General features: G+C 62.1%; 2 protein-coding genes across 7 annotated transcripts; one reads left to right on the top strand and one right to left on the bottom strand.

Annotated features, from left to right (window-relative positions):
* The first annotated feature begins 898 nt into the window (after positions 1-898).
* Positions 899-6,025, top strand: LOC114485347 (alpha-adducin-like). Its single transcript, XM_028486609.1, has 4 exons — positions 899-920; positions 1,824-2,053; positions 2,746-2,779; positions 4,096-6,025. Exons 1-4 carry the CDS (start codon positions 899-901, stop codon positions 4,476-4,478), a joined length of 669 nt encoding a protein of 222 aa, XP_028342410.1. The 3' UTR covers positions 4,479-6,025.
* Positions 6,026-6,429: 404 nt separating this feature from the next.
* Positions 6,430-10,724, bottom strand: MFSD10 (major facilitator superfamily domain containing 10). Of its 6 annotated transcripts, XM_055083425.1 has the most exons (13): positions 10,627-10,724; positions 9,975-10,192; positions 9,777-9,873; positions 9,433-9,536; positions 8,962-9,120; positions 8,717-8,878; positions 8,293-8,401; positions 8,064-8,175; positions 7,697-7,805; positions 7,514-7,604; positions 7,341-7,388; positions 7,173-7,262; positions 6,712-6,976 (listed from the first exon to the last, which is right to left on the bottom strand). In XM_055083425.1, exons 2-13 carry the CDS (start codon positions 10,146-10,148, stop codon positions 6,861-6,863), a joined length of 1,371 nt encoding a protein of 456 aa, XP_054939400.1. In that variant the 5' UTR covers positions 10,149-10,192; positions 10,627-10,724; the 3' UTR covers positions 6,712-6,860. The 6 variants fall into 6 exon arrangements, with proteins under 6 accessions (XP_028342406.1, XP_028342407.1, XP_054939400.1 ...); XM_028486605.1 differs by lacking the exon at positions 7,697-7,805 and having other exon boundaries at positions 6,430-6,976; positions 8,717-8,874; XM_024119240.3 differs by lacking the exon at positions 7,341-7,388.
* Positions 10,725-11,029: the final 305 nt, after the last annotated feature.

Below are 11,029 nucleotides of genomic sequence, written 5' to 3'. Positions count from 1 at the left end.
TGACATAGGAGGTCATATTTTTGTAAAACATGTGGCGACTATTTTACAACAAAGGAAAATAAATGGCTCTGAGAGCCAGAGCCTCTTGGAGCAGCTTGTTTCAAACTTCAGGTTTTTAAAAGCACATCCAAACATTTTGAGACTAAGAGAGAAACCAGCCTCCCCCTGCCTCTGACACAAAGGCTCAGGGGGCCTGAATCACTGTCCCTGAGCGCCCTGGGTTGGTTACCATGAAGACCCTGGGACACGACGTCCCCTCCGGGAAGTTCATGCTGCTGTCCCCGGGACCTTGGTGTGGACCACGCTTCTTCCTCTTAGGAGCAGCCCTCCGGGAGTGGAGATCCCACAGTTACCCTCCAGGTCAATGGGGGGCCGTCCTGGGAACTATTCCTGCTTCAAACGCAACCTCTGATTTGCCCCAATTTAACTTTTTTTTTTTTTTAAGTCTTGTTTTAGACCAATTACATAATGCATCACATAGCTGCTATTGGAATTTGAGTTGTGCAAAAAAACTGCTGCTGAATTGTTTTTCAGGGTGTGACAACCATCACTGCCTGTCACTTTGTTATATATGCATTAAAATTAAGGCTTGCTGCACATAGATTCAGAGTGAGCCTGATCTTCTGGTCACAGCACTAATCCTGATCATCTCCTGAGCGGTGCATGCAGCCCTGCAGAAAGCTCTGTCTGAGCTATGGCCATAATTACTTGCCGTAGAGTAAGAACTGGTGTGTGGGCCTGAGCTATTGGTCCTGTAGCCTAATCCCAGGTCCTGTGCACATATATGTGTGTCTGCCCTTTGGACTCAGACCCTTCCAGCGTCTGGGAAACCTGGATTTTTTTTTTTTTTTTGAGTTAAACCACAGGATACAAATATTTCCTCTGTATGTGAGGCTCCATGAGGAGTGATGTCACAGCAAGTGAGTGGATGTGGATGGGGACAGCTGTGATCATGCTGTGTGGTCCCAGAGCTGTCAGCAGCGGGAGTGGCAGCCAGGGGCCACCGCCAGGAAACCCCTGCCCAGCACTGGTGCTGGCTCTGGGCACGGCGGTGGGGGCGGGTGGTGTGTGCCGCAGGTGATCTCAGGCTGCCTGTCCAAGGCAGCACCTCAGGCACAAGGAAGAAAGCCCCTGGCCTTTGGCTTCTTTTCCTGGCTGAAGGGATTTGTTCACTCAGGCAGGAGGTGTGAAGGCTTCTGTTTAGAGACATCTGGCTTCAGGAAGGGAGCTGCAGGCTCGGGGGACTTGGGGAGGCAAGTTGGTCCAAAGCTATTAATGTGAAAAGTTTCAATGAGAGAAGGAGGTTTAAGGAACTAAGATAATACTGGTATATATTTTTCCCTAAATGAGAGGTAGACTTGGAATTTTCTGGCTCCTGAGTCCTAGTTCTTGTAATTTTTCCTCTGGTCCTTAGCATACTTCACTATAGAAAATAAAAATACGTGTTACAACTGCCAAGTTTAAATTATTGGTAGAAGATGCTCTAAAGAACAAATTAAAACCAAGGTCACGCTTCTGTAATGTCCCCTGAGGTGGCAAGTAGGGCAAGGGTGCTTGGGGCCCTGGGCTCTTGTGCAGCAGCGGGAGAGGCAGGATGGTGAGGACCTGGGGAGGGGCCCCTCACTAGAGGACAGGAGGGGACAGGCTGGGGGTCACTGGTCACAGCCCGTCACAGAGGCAGCTCTGGCAGATTCTCAAACCGAGATCCACAGCCCGGTCAGGAGGGGCTTCCTTTGTCCTCTTTCGGGTAGGAACGGGGAAAAGGTTGAGGCCAGCGGCTGCGAGCCCTTCCCTTCTTGGGCTCTTGCTTGCGCCCTGAGCAGCCCCTCCCGCCCTCCCCGAGGCAGCGCAATGGGCAGGGCGGGAGGGCTTGTTTGCCCGGGAGGGGGCGGGGGGAGGCCCGCCATGTCCAAAGGCCTTCACTGTGCTCTTTCCGCCCTCTGTGCACCTGCAGAGAATCTGGACGAGACTAGAGAAGACAAAGAAGAGAGCCCTCCAGAGCCCCCTGCTGTCCCCCACACTCCCCCCAGCGCCCCCATCAAGCTGGAGGAAGGTGAGCTCTGGGGTGGAGGTGGGTATGCGGCTGCCCCGTGTGGGAGGGTGCACGGCCACCTGGGGCGGCATCGCCAGGAGGGGCCGAACTTCGTGGCTTTGTGTAGGAAAAGCAGCTGAGTGCGGCAGTAGTTGAACTGACACTAACAGCCGAGTGTGTTTGCACGGAAACCAGTACATCATCCGCTCTGAGCTTGCCCAGCCTCCTCCGCTCCCATGTTGGTTCTGTCCCGGGTAACTTGAGGCAACACAGATTCGTTAGCGTGATGTCACAGGTGGGAGGACAGTCGTTGGGGATCGGAACCTGCCTTCATTCACGATGTCAGTTTTGCCCACTGCTTGCACATTTCCTAAACCTTCCTGTGTTCGGATCACCCCCGGAAACGTCCTCCGTTGTGTCTGGGCCACAGGGCTGCATTCTTTGGCCATATTTCCCAGTCCGTGGAGAGTGCCCGCCTCCCCGGGCCTCTCAGACCACCCACCGTGTTTCTGTGACGTGTGGCCTGCGTGTCTGTCCCTCGGTCTCGTACGATGTGCTTCCCGTGCCTGTCGGGAGCCTGTGGCTCACCTCCTGCCCTTTTCTGTGTCCACAAGAATGGCCTGGCCATTCTCCTTCTGTAACCCGATGGCTGTGACTGAATGCATAGATTCTCTACCTGTGCTTTTCTCTTCCTGTGGCTGCGTCACAAACAGGAGGTGGATGTGCTAAAGAGTACCTGTTACCATAGTAAGTACCGCCTGCTGCCTGGCCCTCTGCTGTTTAATCGGAACTTCCCTGTGCTTTGCCTCATTCTTCTGCTTCTTTGTTGCTTATTAATTTTTGGTTTTTGTTGATTCAAAATAAAACCAGAGGCCCTTCTTTTACCCAGTTCCTCCATTCTGGGCAGTGGCCTTCCTGGAAGGAGCTGGGTCCCCTGAGCTGTGTGGCGGGCAGCCTGTCCTTGAGGCCCCCCAGGGCCGAGGTGGCACTGCTCCGAGCACTCTGGGTCTCAGAAGTTTCAGAGGGACCACGTGGTCCTGTTGAGCCTTCGAGACAAGTCTAAACTAGACTCGGGCTGGGATTTTGCCACCTGCTGCACGGGGGTCGCATGTGTTTGGATCTTTGCTTAAACTAGGTGCTTAAGCTTAATTTGAGGGGGTGGAAGAGTGACATTTAGTGCTGTTTTCCCAATGTGACATTTGTCAGATGGTCAGAGTTCCCCTGGGCACCCACAGGCCACCTCTGCATGCTTCGCGGGGTGAGTCCTGACTGCTCCCGCCCAGTCCTGTGCAGCCCCGCCTCCGCAGCTCAGCCCAGCCTCTGGTCACCTCCGGACGTTTGGCTAGATTTCCAGGCACTGAAGGTTTGCTGTCGCCTAACCTGCCAGTGGCTGGTAACTTGGTGGACTATTTTTAAAAATCTACAAAACTGGTTTCCCCCAGGGTCAGTGTAGAAACCAGTCCTCAGGCTGTTTCTTTAAAGTAAGTTCCATTTGGCTCTTTTATGTTTCCATGTTCAACTGGTTAAGGGGGCTTGAATTTTTTGCCTGTCCCTTACCTTGGTGTTCATGTCTTTTGTAACTCTCCAGCCTAAAATGGCCTTTGTTTGGTGTTGATGTTGATGGGGGTCTGGGAATCAACTCGTAGTTTTCTACCAGCTGCCACAGCTTTACATGGCTTGCTCCTTGGGGGAGACCAGGTGTCGTGGATACAAATTTAGGCTTGATCTCAGGATGGCTAACACACGTCCTTTAAAAGGGTTCAGTGTTGAACGCAGACGTTGCGATACTGAAAGTGCTTCCACTTGCCTTCGTCACCGTCTCTGTGACTGGGGGCCGAAGCCCTGGGACTGCGTCGGGCTTTGTCGGCATGTCGTCCGTGAGAAGGAGCTGACAGCCAGCCTGAGGCTGAGCCCACGTTTTGCTCTGTGAGCTGCAGCCAGCCTGAAGCAGAGGAGATCTCACTGACAGCTCCTTACTCTTGTTCGGTGCGGGGCGCTGGCCACCCCCCTTGGGGGCCCAGGCGGCCGCCCTCTAACCCCGCCTCTCCCACCCCTCCCCCCAGAGCTGCCGCCGGAGCCGCCGGAGCCGGCTTCGGGAGACGACAGCGATGCCGCCACCTTCACGCCGACTCTCCCTGACCTGTCCCCTGAGGAGCCTTCAGAAGCGCTCTGCTTCCCCACGTTGGAGGAGGAGGAGGAGGAGGAGGAGGAGGAGGGGCTTTGTGAAGCTGGGGGCCCTCCACGCCCCACCAGGTCCCCTTCGGCGGCCATCCCTGAGCCAGTCACAGCCCGGGCGGCTGACGAGGCCGCCTCCCCGGCTGCCGAGGAGGGGGCTGCTGTGGACCCTGGCAGTGATGGGTCTCCGGGCAAGTCCCCCTCCAAAAAGAAGAAGAAATTCCGCACTCCCTCCTTCCTGAAGAAGAGCAAGAAGAGGAGTGACTCCTGAAGGCCCTTCCCGCACAAACCGATGCCACCAGACTGTCCCCGATCGTGTCTTGTGCCCTGTCTTCTCGTGTATTGGAATGCAAAAGGCCCACCCCCGTGTAGCTAGCGCTCCCCTCGCGGCGTGACCAAACCCCCACAGAGACCGGTGCTAACCGTGTGCGCGCACAGTGGCCCGGCCTGCAGCCTCGGGTGCTGGGGGAGACTCGGTCTCTGCGTCCACCTCCGAGCCCTGCCCTGCAGGGACCAGCACCTCGGCCCATCTCATGAGCCCCTCGGGGACACGCTGTCCCCAGGGCCTTAGCTAAGTCCGGGTTCTGGCTGGATCGGGGGCGGCTCTGCCGGCTCTGGCCTCGACCGCTCCTGCTCTCCTTCTCCTGTGAAGTAATCGTGGCCCATCTCTGCTGGGCTCCCTTCGCCCCAAGGACTCGGGGGACTGAATCAGACCTGTAGCTTCTTGCTGGCAGTTTCTGCTCAGTGATCTCATTTGTTCGGATACACAACGCCTTGGTCCTGTGAGAACACTCGTGTGCCCACCGATGGCCCAGGCCACCGTGGCGGGCTTTGAGAGGCGGGTTTGGGCTGAGCCGGCAGTCCCAGCAGCGGACGGGCCTGTGTACACCCAGGTAACCTATGCCTGGCCTCACCGGCCCCCCGCGGCCAAAACCAGACTTGGGGCTCCGTTCCTTACTCACTGGGGGCTCTCGATCCCCACGGTAGGGAAGGTGCATCGGGAGGGGAAGAGTGCTTTCCAGATGTCCTTCCAGAAAGTCTGCAGTTCACCCTACACGCTGAGTGAATGGTCTGCGCTGTGCTTCGTTCTCTCCCCAGGGCCTGTGGCAGAGCAGCAGGGCTCCATGCGCCGTCCCGGGGGGTCTGCTCTTCACCTCGGCTCGGTTCAGCCTGGAGGGTACCCTCACTTTGACAGAAGGCAGTTCGGGGTAGGAGTTGGCCCCAGGGGTCCCACCTGACACCCTGTGCAGTCACTGGCGGAGCCCACCTGCCCTCCAGCGCCACGGTGAATTTCGCTGCACTCACGTCCCTGGAAGATAGCGGCTAGCTGCTTAGTGGGAACTAGTGGGTGGCCAGGTGTCTCTTCGACAGTGACCTGTCCCAGGAGCTCCAGTGCCAGCCTGTCCCCCAGACGGGTCCCCGGGACGGGGGAGGGGCCCTCGGGGGACCCAGTGCCCGACGTGGGCTCGGGTCCCACACGCTCGACACCCAGGCAGGACCTGAGGCGGCTGCACGGCACTGACCTCTGCTTCGAGCTTACTGGCAGGCAAGCCACTTCTCTCCTGTGTATCATTCCATTGCCAAGATGGTGGTAGAGTCCTCCACCCTCACCCTGCGCCTCAGTTAACCACGGGCTCTTTTTATCCCTTCCTCTGACCCCACGTATGCAATGACTTTAATTTCATTTTTGTAGTTTAACTCTTTGTATCACAACATGAAGTTTAGTTGCATATACAGACACAGGCTTGGGAGGACAAGTTCTACAGCCTTTCTTCATTGTAACATGTTTTACTCACAAATAAAATTCTTTAAGCAGTTTCCTTGTCTAAGCTCGGGAAGCAGTCTTGCATCTTAATAATTCCTTTTCTTTGTTCAATTAAAATAGGACTTCAGAAGTTTATCTTATGTTCTAAAAAAAGATCCCACGCAGTTTGTCACTTTGGACCACGGAGGACTCGCTAACCCGGAAGTGCCCTGCCCCAGTGCCTGCTTGTTCTTCCACAGGGGGCGGAGGGCAGGGTCCAGGCGAGGTGGGGGGAGCCCAGCGGAAAGGTCGCTCCTCCCCAGTCTGCCAGGGTGCAGGACACGCCCCCCCCCCCCAAGTACAACCTGGTAAGTGCTGACCCCGGGGCGGGGGCGGTCCTTCGTCTGCCCGTCCACCCCTCGCTACAGTGCGGAAGGGAGGGAATCGGGCCTGGGCAAAGCCTCGTGCTCTTCCGGACCGTGGAGCTGTAACGTGTGTCAGCTCAAGCTGCTTCTCCTGGTGCCTGGGGGGGGGTCTCCCTGGGCAGTGGGTGGGTCGAGGCAGAGTTGTGCACTGGAGAAAGGCACTTGGTATAAAACAGCTGCTTTATTTGGTCATTCAGAGGCCTGGTTGATGACTGATTGATAGATAGACCCTGTGTGTCGCTGAGTATAACAAACAAACAGACAAGCGAACAGAAAGCCTGGAAGGTTTTGGAGTCTGATCCTAGCAGGCAGGTCCACACAGGAGTGTCACAGGCACAGGTGTGAGTCCTGGGCCTCCCCGGGCTGAGCCCCGGGCTGGCGGGCGGGGAGGGAGGAGGAGTCGGGCAGGCAGTGGGGAGCCGTCCTGGCCCAGGCCTCCCAGTCCCTGCGTCAGCTGCCCCGCTCTGGGGTACGGGTGGCTCAGCTACTCGGTCTTGAGCGTCCCTGCCGCAGGCCTCAGCTTCCGCAGAAGGGAGAAGGGGAGCAGGAAGAGCCCCGCGCACACAGTGTAGCAGACCCGAGCCCCGGCCAGCCAGAACACTGCGGAGACAGCGGGGTGGTGATGGCGACAGTCCCCGGCCCACAAGACGGCGGGGCCGAGCTGGGGGGTTCAGTGGCTGGGACTGAGGCGGCCGGCAGGGGCTGTGTGGCCTCCAGCTCGGGCCAGCAGCCCCCTGGCCTGGCGGGGCCTCCCCGGGCGCCCAGCACGCCCCGATCGCTGCCACGCAGCCCTCACCTGAGGCGGCCACCATGGGCCCCAGAGCCCTGGCCAGGGCTCCCAGGCTCCGCAGCGTGCCCATGACCACGCCCTTCTGCCCGGGAGAGCCTGTGGGGGAAAGGGGAGAGGCCGTCAGGTGCCTGTGGGCCACCCAGGGTGACCTCGGGCAAGGGAAGGGCCTCTCACCGTAGCCGGCGACCACAGAGGACAGGCAGGGCACCACGATGGCAGCGGCTGGTGGGGGACATCAGGGAGGCGCCCGTCAGCCTGGAGGAGGGGCCGGCAGGGGTGCAACCCTCCAGGACTCCCGGCGGCCGGCCCCTGACCGCACCCCCGCCAGCCTGGGCAGGGCCACTCACCGAAGGAGTAGAGCAGCAGCCCCAGGCCCAGCACGGGCAGCGTGTGCCCCCAGCCGACGAGGAGGAAGGCGGGGACCAGCAGCAGGATGGCCTGCGGGCGGCACGGCCGGTCTCAGGACCACCCCGCTGCCTCCGCAGACCTCGGGGCGCCGCCTGCCCCCACGCCCAGGGGAGCCCCCGTACCCGCTTCACAGCTGCGATCTCCCCGCCAGGGCTGATCCGCCGGGCGTAGGCGCCCTGGATGGTGGCCATGGTGAGGCCGATGAAGAAAAACATCTTTCCCTGCTCTAGGCTGGGAGGGGCGAGCCGTCAGCACCCCTTCCCTGCTGCGCCCGTGCTGCTCGCATGCAGAGCCAGGCAGCCTGGGTGACGGCCTGTGCGTCACCCGTCCTCGGCGCGAGGCACCGCCCGCCCCGGGATCCCGGGCTGGGCCCCGGGGGACGGGCCAAGGTGGGAGTCAGCCCTGAAGCGGCGGGGCTGCGGGGCCTCGGGATGGGGAGAGGGCAGCGCGTGCCCAGGCGGGGTCCTGGCAGGGGTCCCACGCTCCCACCTGCTGAACTGGAAGCGCTGGTGCACGAGGAAGCTGAGCGTGAACTCCAGGCCCGAAAACAGGAAGAGATAGAGGAAGTAGACCAGGCCCAGCAGGCGCAGGCTGCCCAGCCCTGCGGAGCAGTGGAAAGGGACGTCAGCGGAAAGGGGGCCCCGATGGCAGCTGGGGGGGACCCTGGGCAGCCCGAGGGAGCCACAGCCCCACCCTCCCGGGGGGGGCCGCTCCTTACTGACTCCGGTGGGCGGGTCCGGGCCACGTGCCACCGCTGAGAAACAGAGCAGGGCCAGGGGGCTGAGCAGGTCAACCGCAGCTCCAAACCCCAGCGTGATCGACGGTGCCTAGAGGGACAGGATTGAGGAGCCCGCAACGAGGCTGGTGGCGTCCCCAGGCCTCGCAGCCTGGGGGTGGGCTTGACCCGAACCTGCTTGGCCCCTGCCCCCCGCAAGGCCCCGGCAGGCCCGGCCCCCAGTCCACCTGCCGGGCTTTGGAGGTAGGGGGTCTGGGGAATGCAGGGGCCCCAGGGGGCACTGTGGTCCCAAAAGCGTCTGGACACCAGGAGCAGGCGGCCCGGCCTCCCCAGCACCTGGGACCGCGACAGGCCTCCCCGCAGGCCCCGGAAGCGAGCCCCTATGCCTGTCTGCCTCCCACCTTACCCGCTTCTCCGGGGGCAGCGTCTCCGGCAGGAAACAGGAGATGAACAGCAGATCGGAGACCGCAAAGAGCAGGGCCAACCAGGGCGCCGTCTCCACGGGCAGGGAGGCGCCAAGCATGGGGCCCAGCGTGAAGGCCAAAGAGAAGGCCACCCCGATGACTGCCTGGGGAGAAGACTGCCTGAGCCAGGCAGGGAGACCTGGCTCCGGGAGCCCCTCCACCCCTAAGCCCCCCGGAGTGCACTCACCATGCCCCTGCTGCGGGCAGGAGACAAGCCCAGGTCGGCGACAACAGCGGTGGAGAGGCTGACGTTCCCCTTGCTGATACCGCCAATCATCCTGGAGACCAGGAAGGCCGCAAAGCTCTTCGAAGCGGCCCACACGGCATACGAGGTGGCCAGGCCTGCCTGCCTCAGGGCGGGGACCAAGGGCAGGCACGGTCACTTGAGGCCAGGAGGGGCCCACAGCGGGGCCAGCCAACCCGAGCAATGCCCTGGAACCCTGCCCTGTTCTGGAGCATCCAAGGGCCTCTTGTGTTCCCAGGGTCCCCGTGACAGGAGCAGCTCTGGCACAGCCTCGCTTACCCCCAGAAGCCACCGCCCCCCCAACACCACCCCCAGGGGGCAATGAGGGCCAACGAGGGGCCGTGGAGGGCCCACAGCTGCCTCCCCAGAGGGCTGCCGGTGGGTGGGAAGAGGTTCCCGTCTGGGCACCCGTACCAGGGACAGCAGCATCACCGGGCGCCTCCCCAGGCAGTCAGAGACGGCCCCCGTGAGGGGCGCCGAGAGGAACTGCAGGAAGGAGAAGACGGAACCAATCAGACCTGGAAGAGACAGAGGTCACAGTCACCACACCGCCCAGTCCCCAAGGGTCGGACCATGCTGGGCTCTGCACTCCCAGGCCACGGACCTTGAGCTGAGATGGCCCCAAAACCACCCACTTGGAGACGAAACAGACTGCGTGCCCAGGAATGAGAATATGAGGACCAGGACGTGCGACTGAGCACGGAAGGACCAGGAAGGCAGGACCCGAATGGACCCCAGCCCCCGCTCAGGATCCATACCTCCGAACAGGACGCTGTTGTACCTCTTCTCGGCTGGCATCCCAATGGCTGCAGCAAACCAGTCCACCCCACGCTGCCACGAGCCATAGAGAGGATCCTAGAGAACGAGGAAGTGTGACGGGCTGGGGAGTCCCTGAGGGGCTCGGAGCAATGGACAGCCATCGGGGGTGAAGCGGCATCGGGACTGGGGGTGCTCACCTGCGCACGGCCGTGGCTCTCCAGCAGCGCAGGTAGCAGGGGCAGCAGCAAGGTGAAGGCCAGGAGGTCCAGCAGGAGGCCGAGGAAGACCACAACGACCACTCGGGTTTCGGATGCCGGCTGCTGGTGGATGGGCGGGCGCGGGGTGCAGCTCCCGCCGGCTCCCCAGCCCATGATGGGGGCCGCTCCGATCCGGCCTAGCTGAGCGCGTGGCGGGTCTGCAAGACGGCACGTCGCACGAGGGCACGTTTGGGTACCCCAGCCCCACACCCACCTACCTGGCGGGAACAGACCCCAGCTCCCGCCGTGCCCCCAACCCGCGAAGAGCCCGCGAGCGCCTAAAGAGTCTGCCTGCCCCGCGACCCAACCCAAGAGTCCCTCTGTGCACCCTGCCCCCGACCCTGGGCAGCAGGAAACGCAGGCTGCGGGGGTTACGCAAAGAAGCCGCAGCCCTGGAGTCCAACCGTCCCAGGGGCCGGGGTGGGGCATCGCGGCCCCGGCACCTCCCCGCCCCCGGCCCCACCCCACGGTCCCGGGCGGAGCGGCCGGGGAAACTGAGGCCCGGGCGGGCGGCGGGGGCGGGCCCGCGAGCCGGAGAACAAGACACCCGCCCGCCCCTGGTCGCGCGCCCCGTCCCGCCCCGGTCCCGCACCTGCGGGTCCGGCTCCGCACAGACAAACGGACGGCCTGACGGAGGCGGAACGGACCGGCGGGCGGGCTGCGCACGCCGACCACGCCACGCCCGCCCGGAAGTGGGCGCGTCTCCCAGTCGGAAGTGGGCGGTCCTGCGCGCCCGCTTCCGGCCGCTGGGCGGGGCCTCGGCCGGTCCTCCAAGGCCGCGCGACTGGGCGCGATATCGGGTCCGGCGGCGGCTTACCGGCGGGAAGGGATCCATCCGGAGGCGCCAGACAGGCCACAGTCCCATTTGCCCCCGGACTCTGCGCCCGAGTGACGACCCGCCCGCTGAGGACCTCGAGGCTTTGGGCGCTCCGTCCGGAGGGCCGTTGGGCGGGGTCCACCCTGACCGGATCCTCCTCGCATCGTCCACTCCCGTC

This window comes from Physeter macrocephalus, unplaced genomic scaffold (genome assembly GCF_002837175.3).
Source record: "Physeter macrocephalus isolate SW-GA unplaced genomic scaffold, ASM283717v5 random_1063, whole genome shotgun sequence".
Lineage (NCBI taxonomy): Eukaryota > Metazoa > Chordata > Mammalia > Artiodactyla > Physeteridae > Physeter > Physeter macrocephalus.
This window is presented reverse-complemented; position numbering and strand designations above follow the sequence as displayed.

Coding starts and splice junctions, on each gene's coding strand:
- MFSD10 (XM_028486605.1), bottom strand. CDS start 10,148: ATGGGCTGGGGAGCCGGCGGGAGCTGCACCCCGCGCCCGCCCATCCAC. Junction 9,874..9,974: donor AGAGCCACGGCCGTGCGCAG/GTGAGCACCCCC, acceptor CTCGTTCTCTAG/GATCCTCTCTATGGCTCGTG. Junction 8,875..8,961: donor CTGCCCGCAGCAGGGGCATG/GTGAGTGCACTC, acceptor CTCCCCAGGCAG/TCATCGGGGTGGCCTTCTCT.
- LOC114485347 (XM_028486609.1), top strand. CDS start 899: ATGAGGAGTGATGTCACAGCAA. Junction 921..1,823: donor GAGGAGTGATGTCACAGCAA/GTGAGTGGATGT, acceptor CGCCCTGAGCAG/CCCCTCCCGCCCTCCCCGAG. Junction 2,780..4,095: donor AAAGAGTACCTGTTACCATA/GTAAGTACCGCC, acceptor CCCTCCCCCCAG/AGCTGCCGCCGGAGCCGCCG.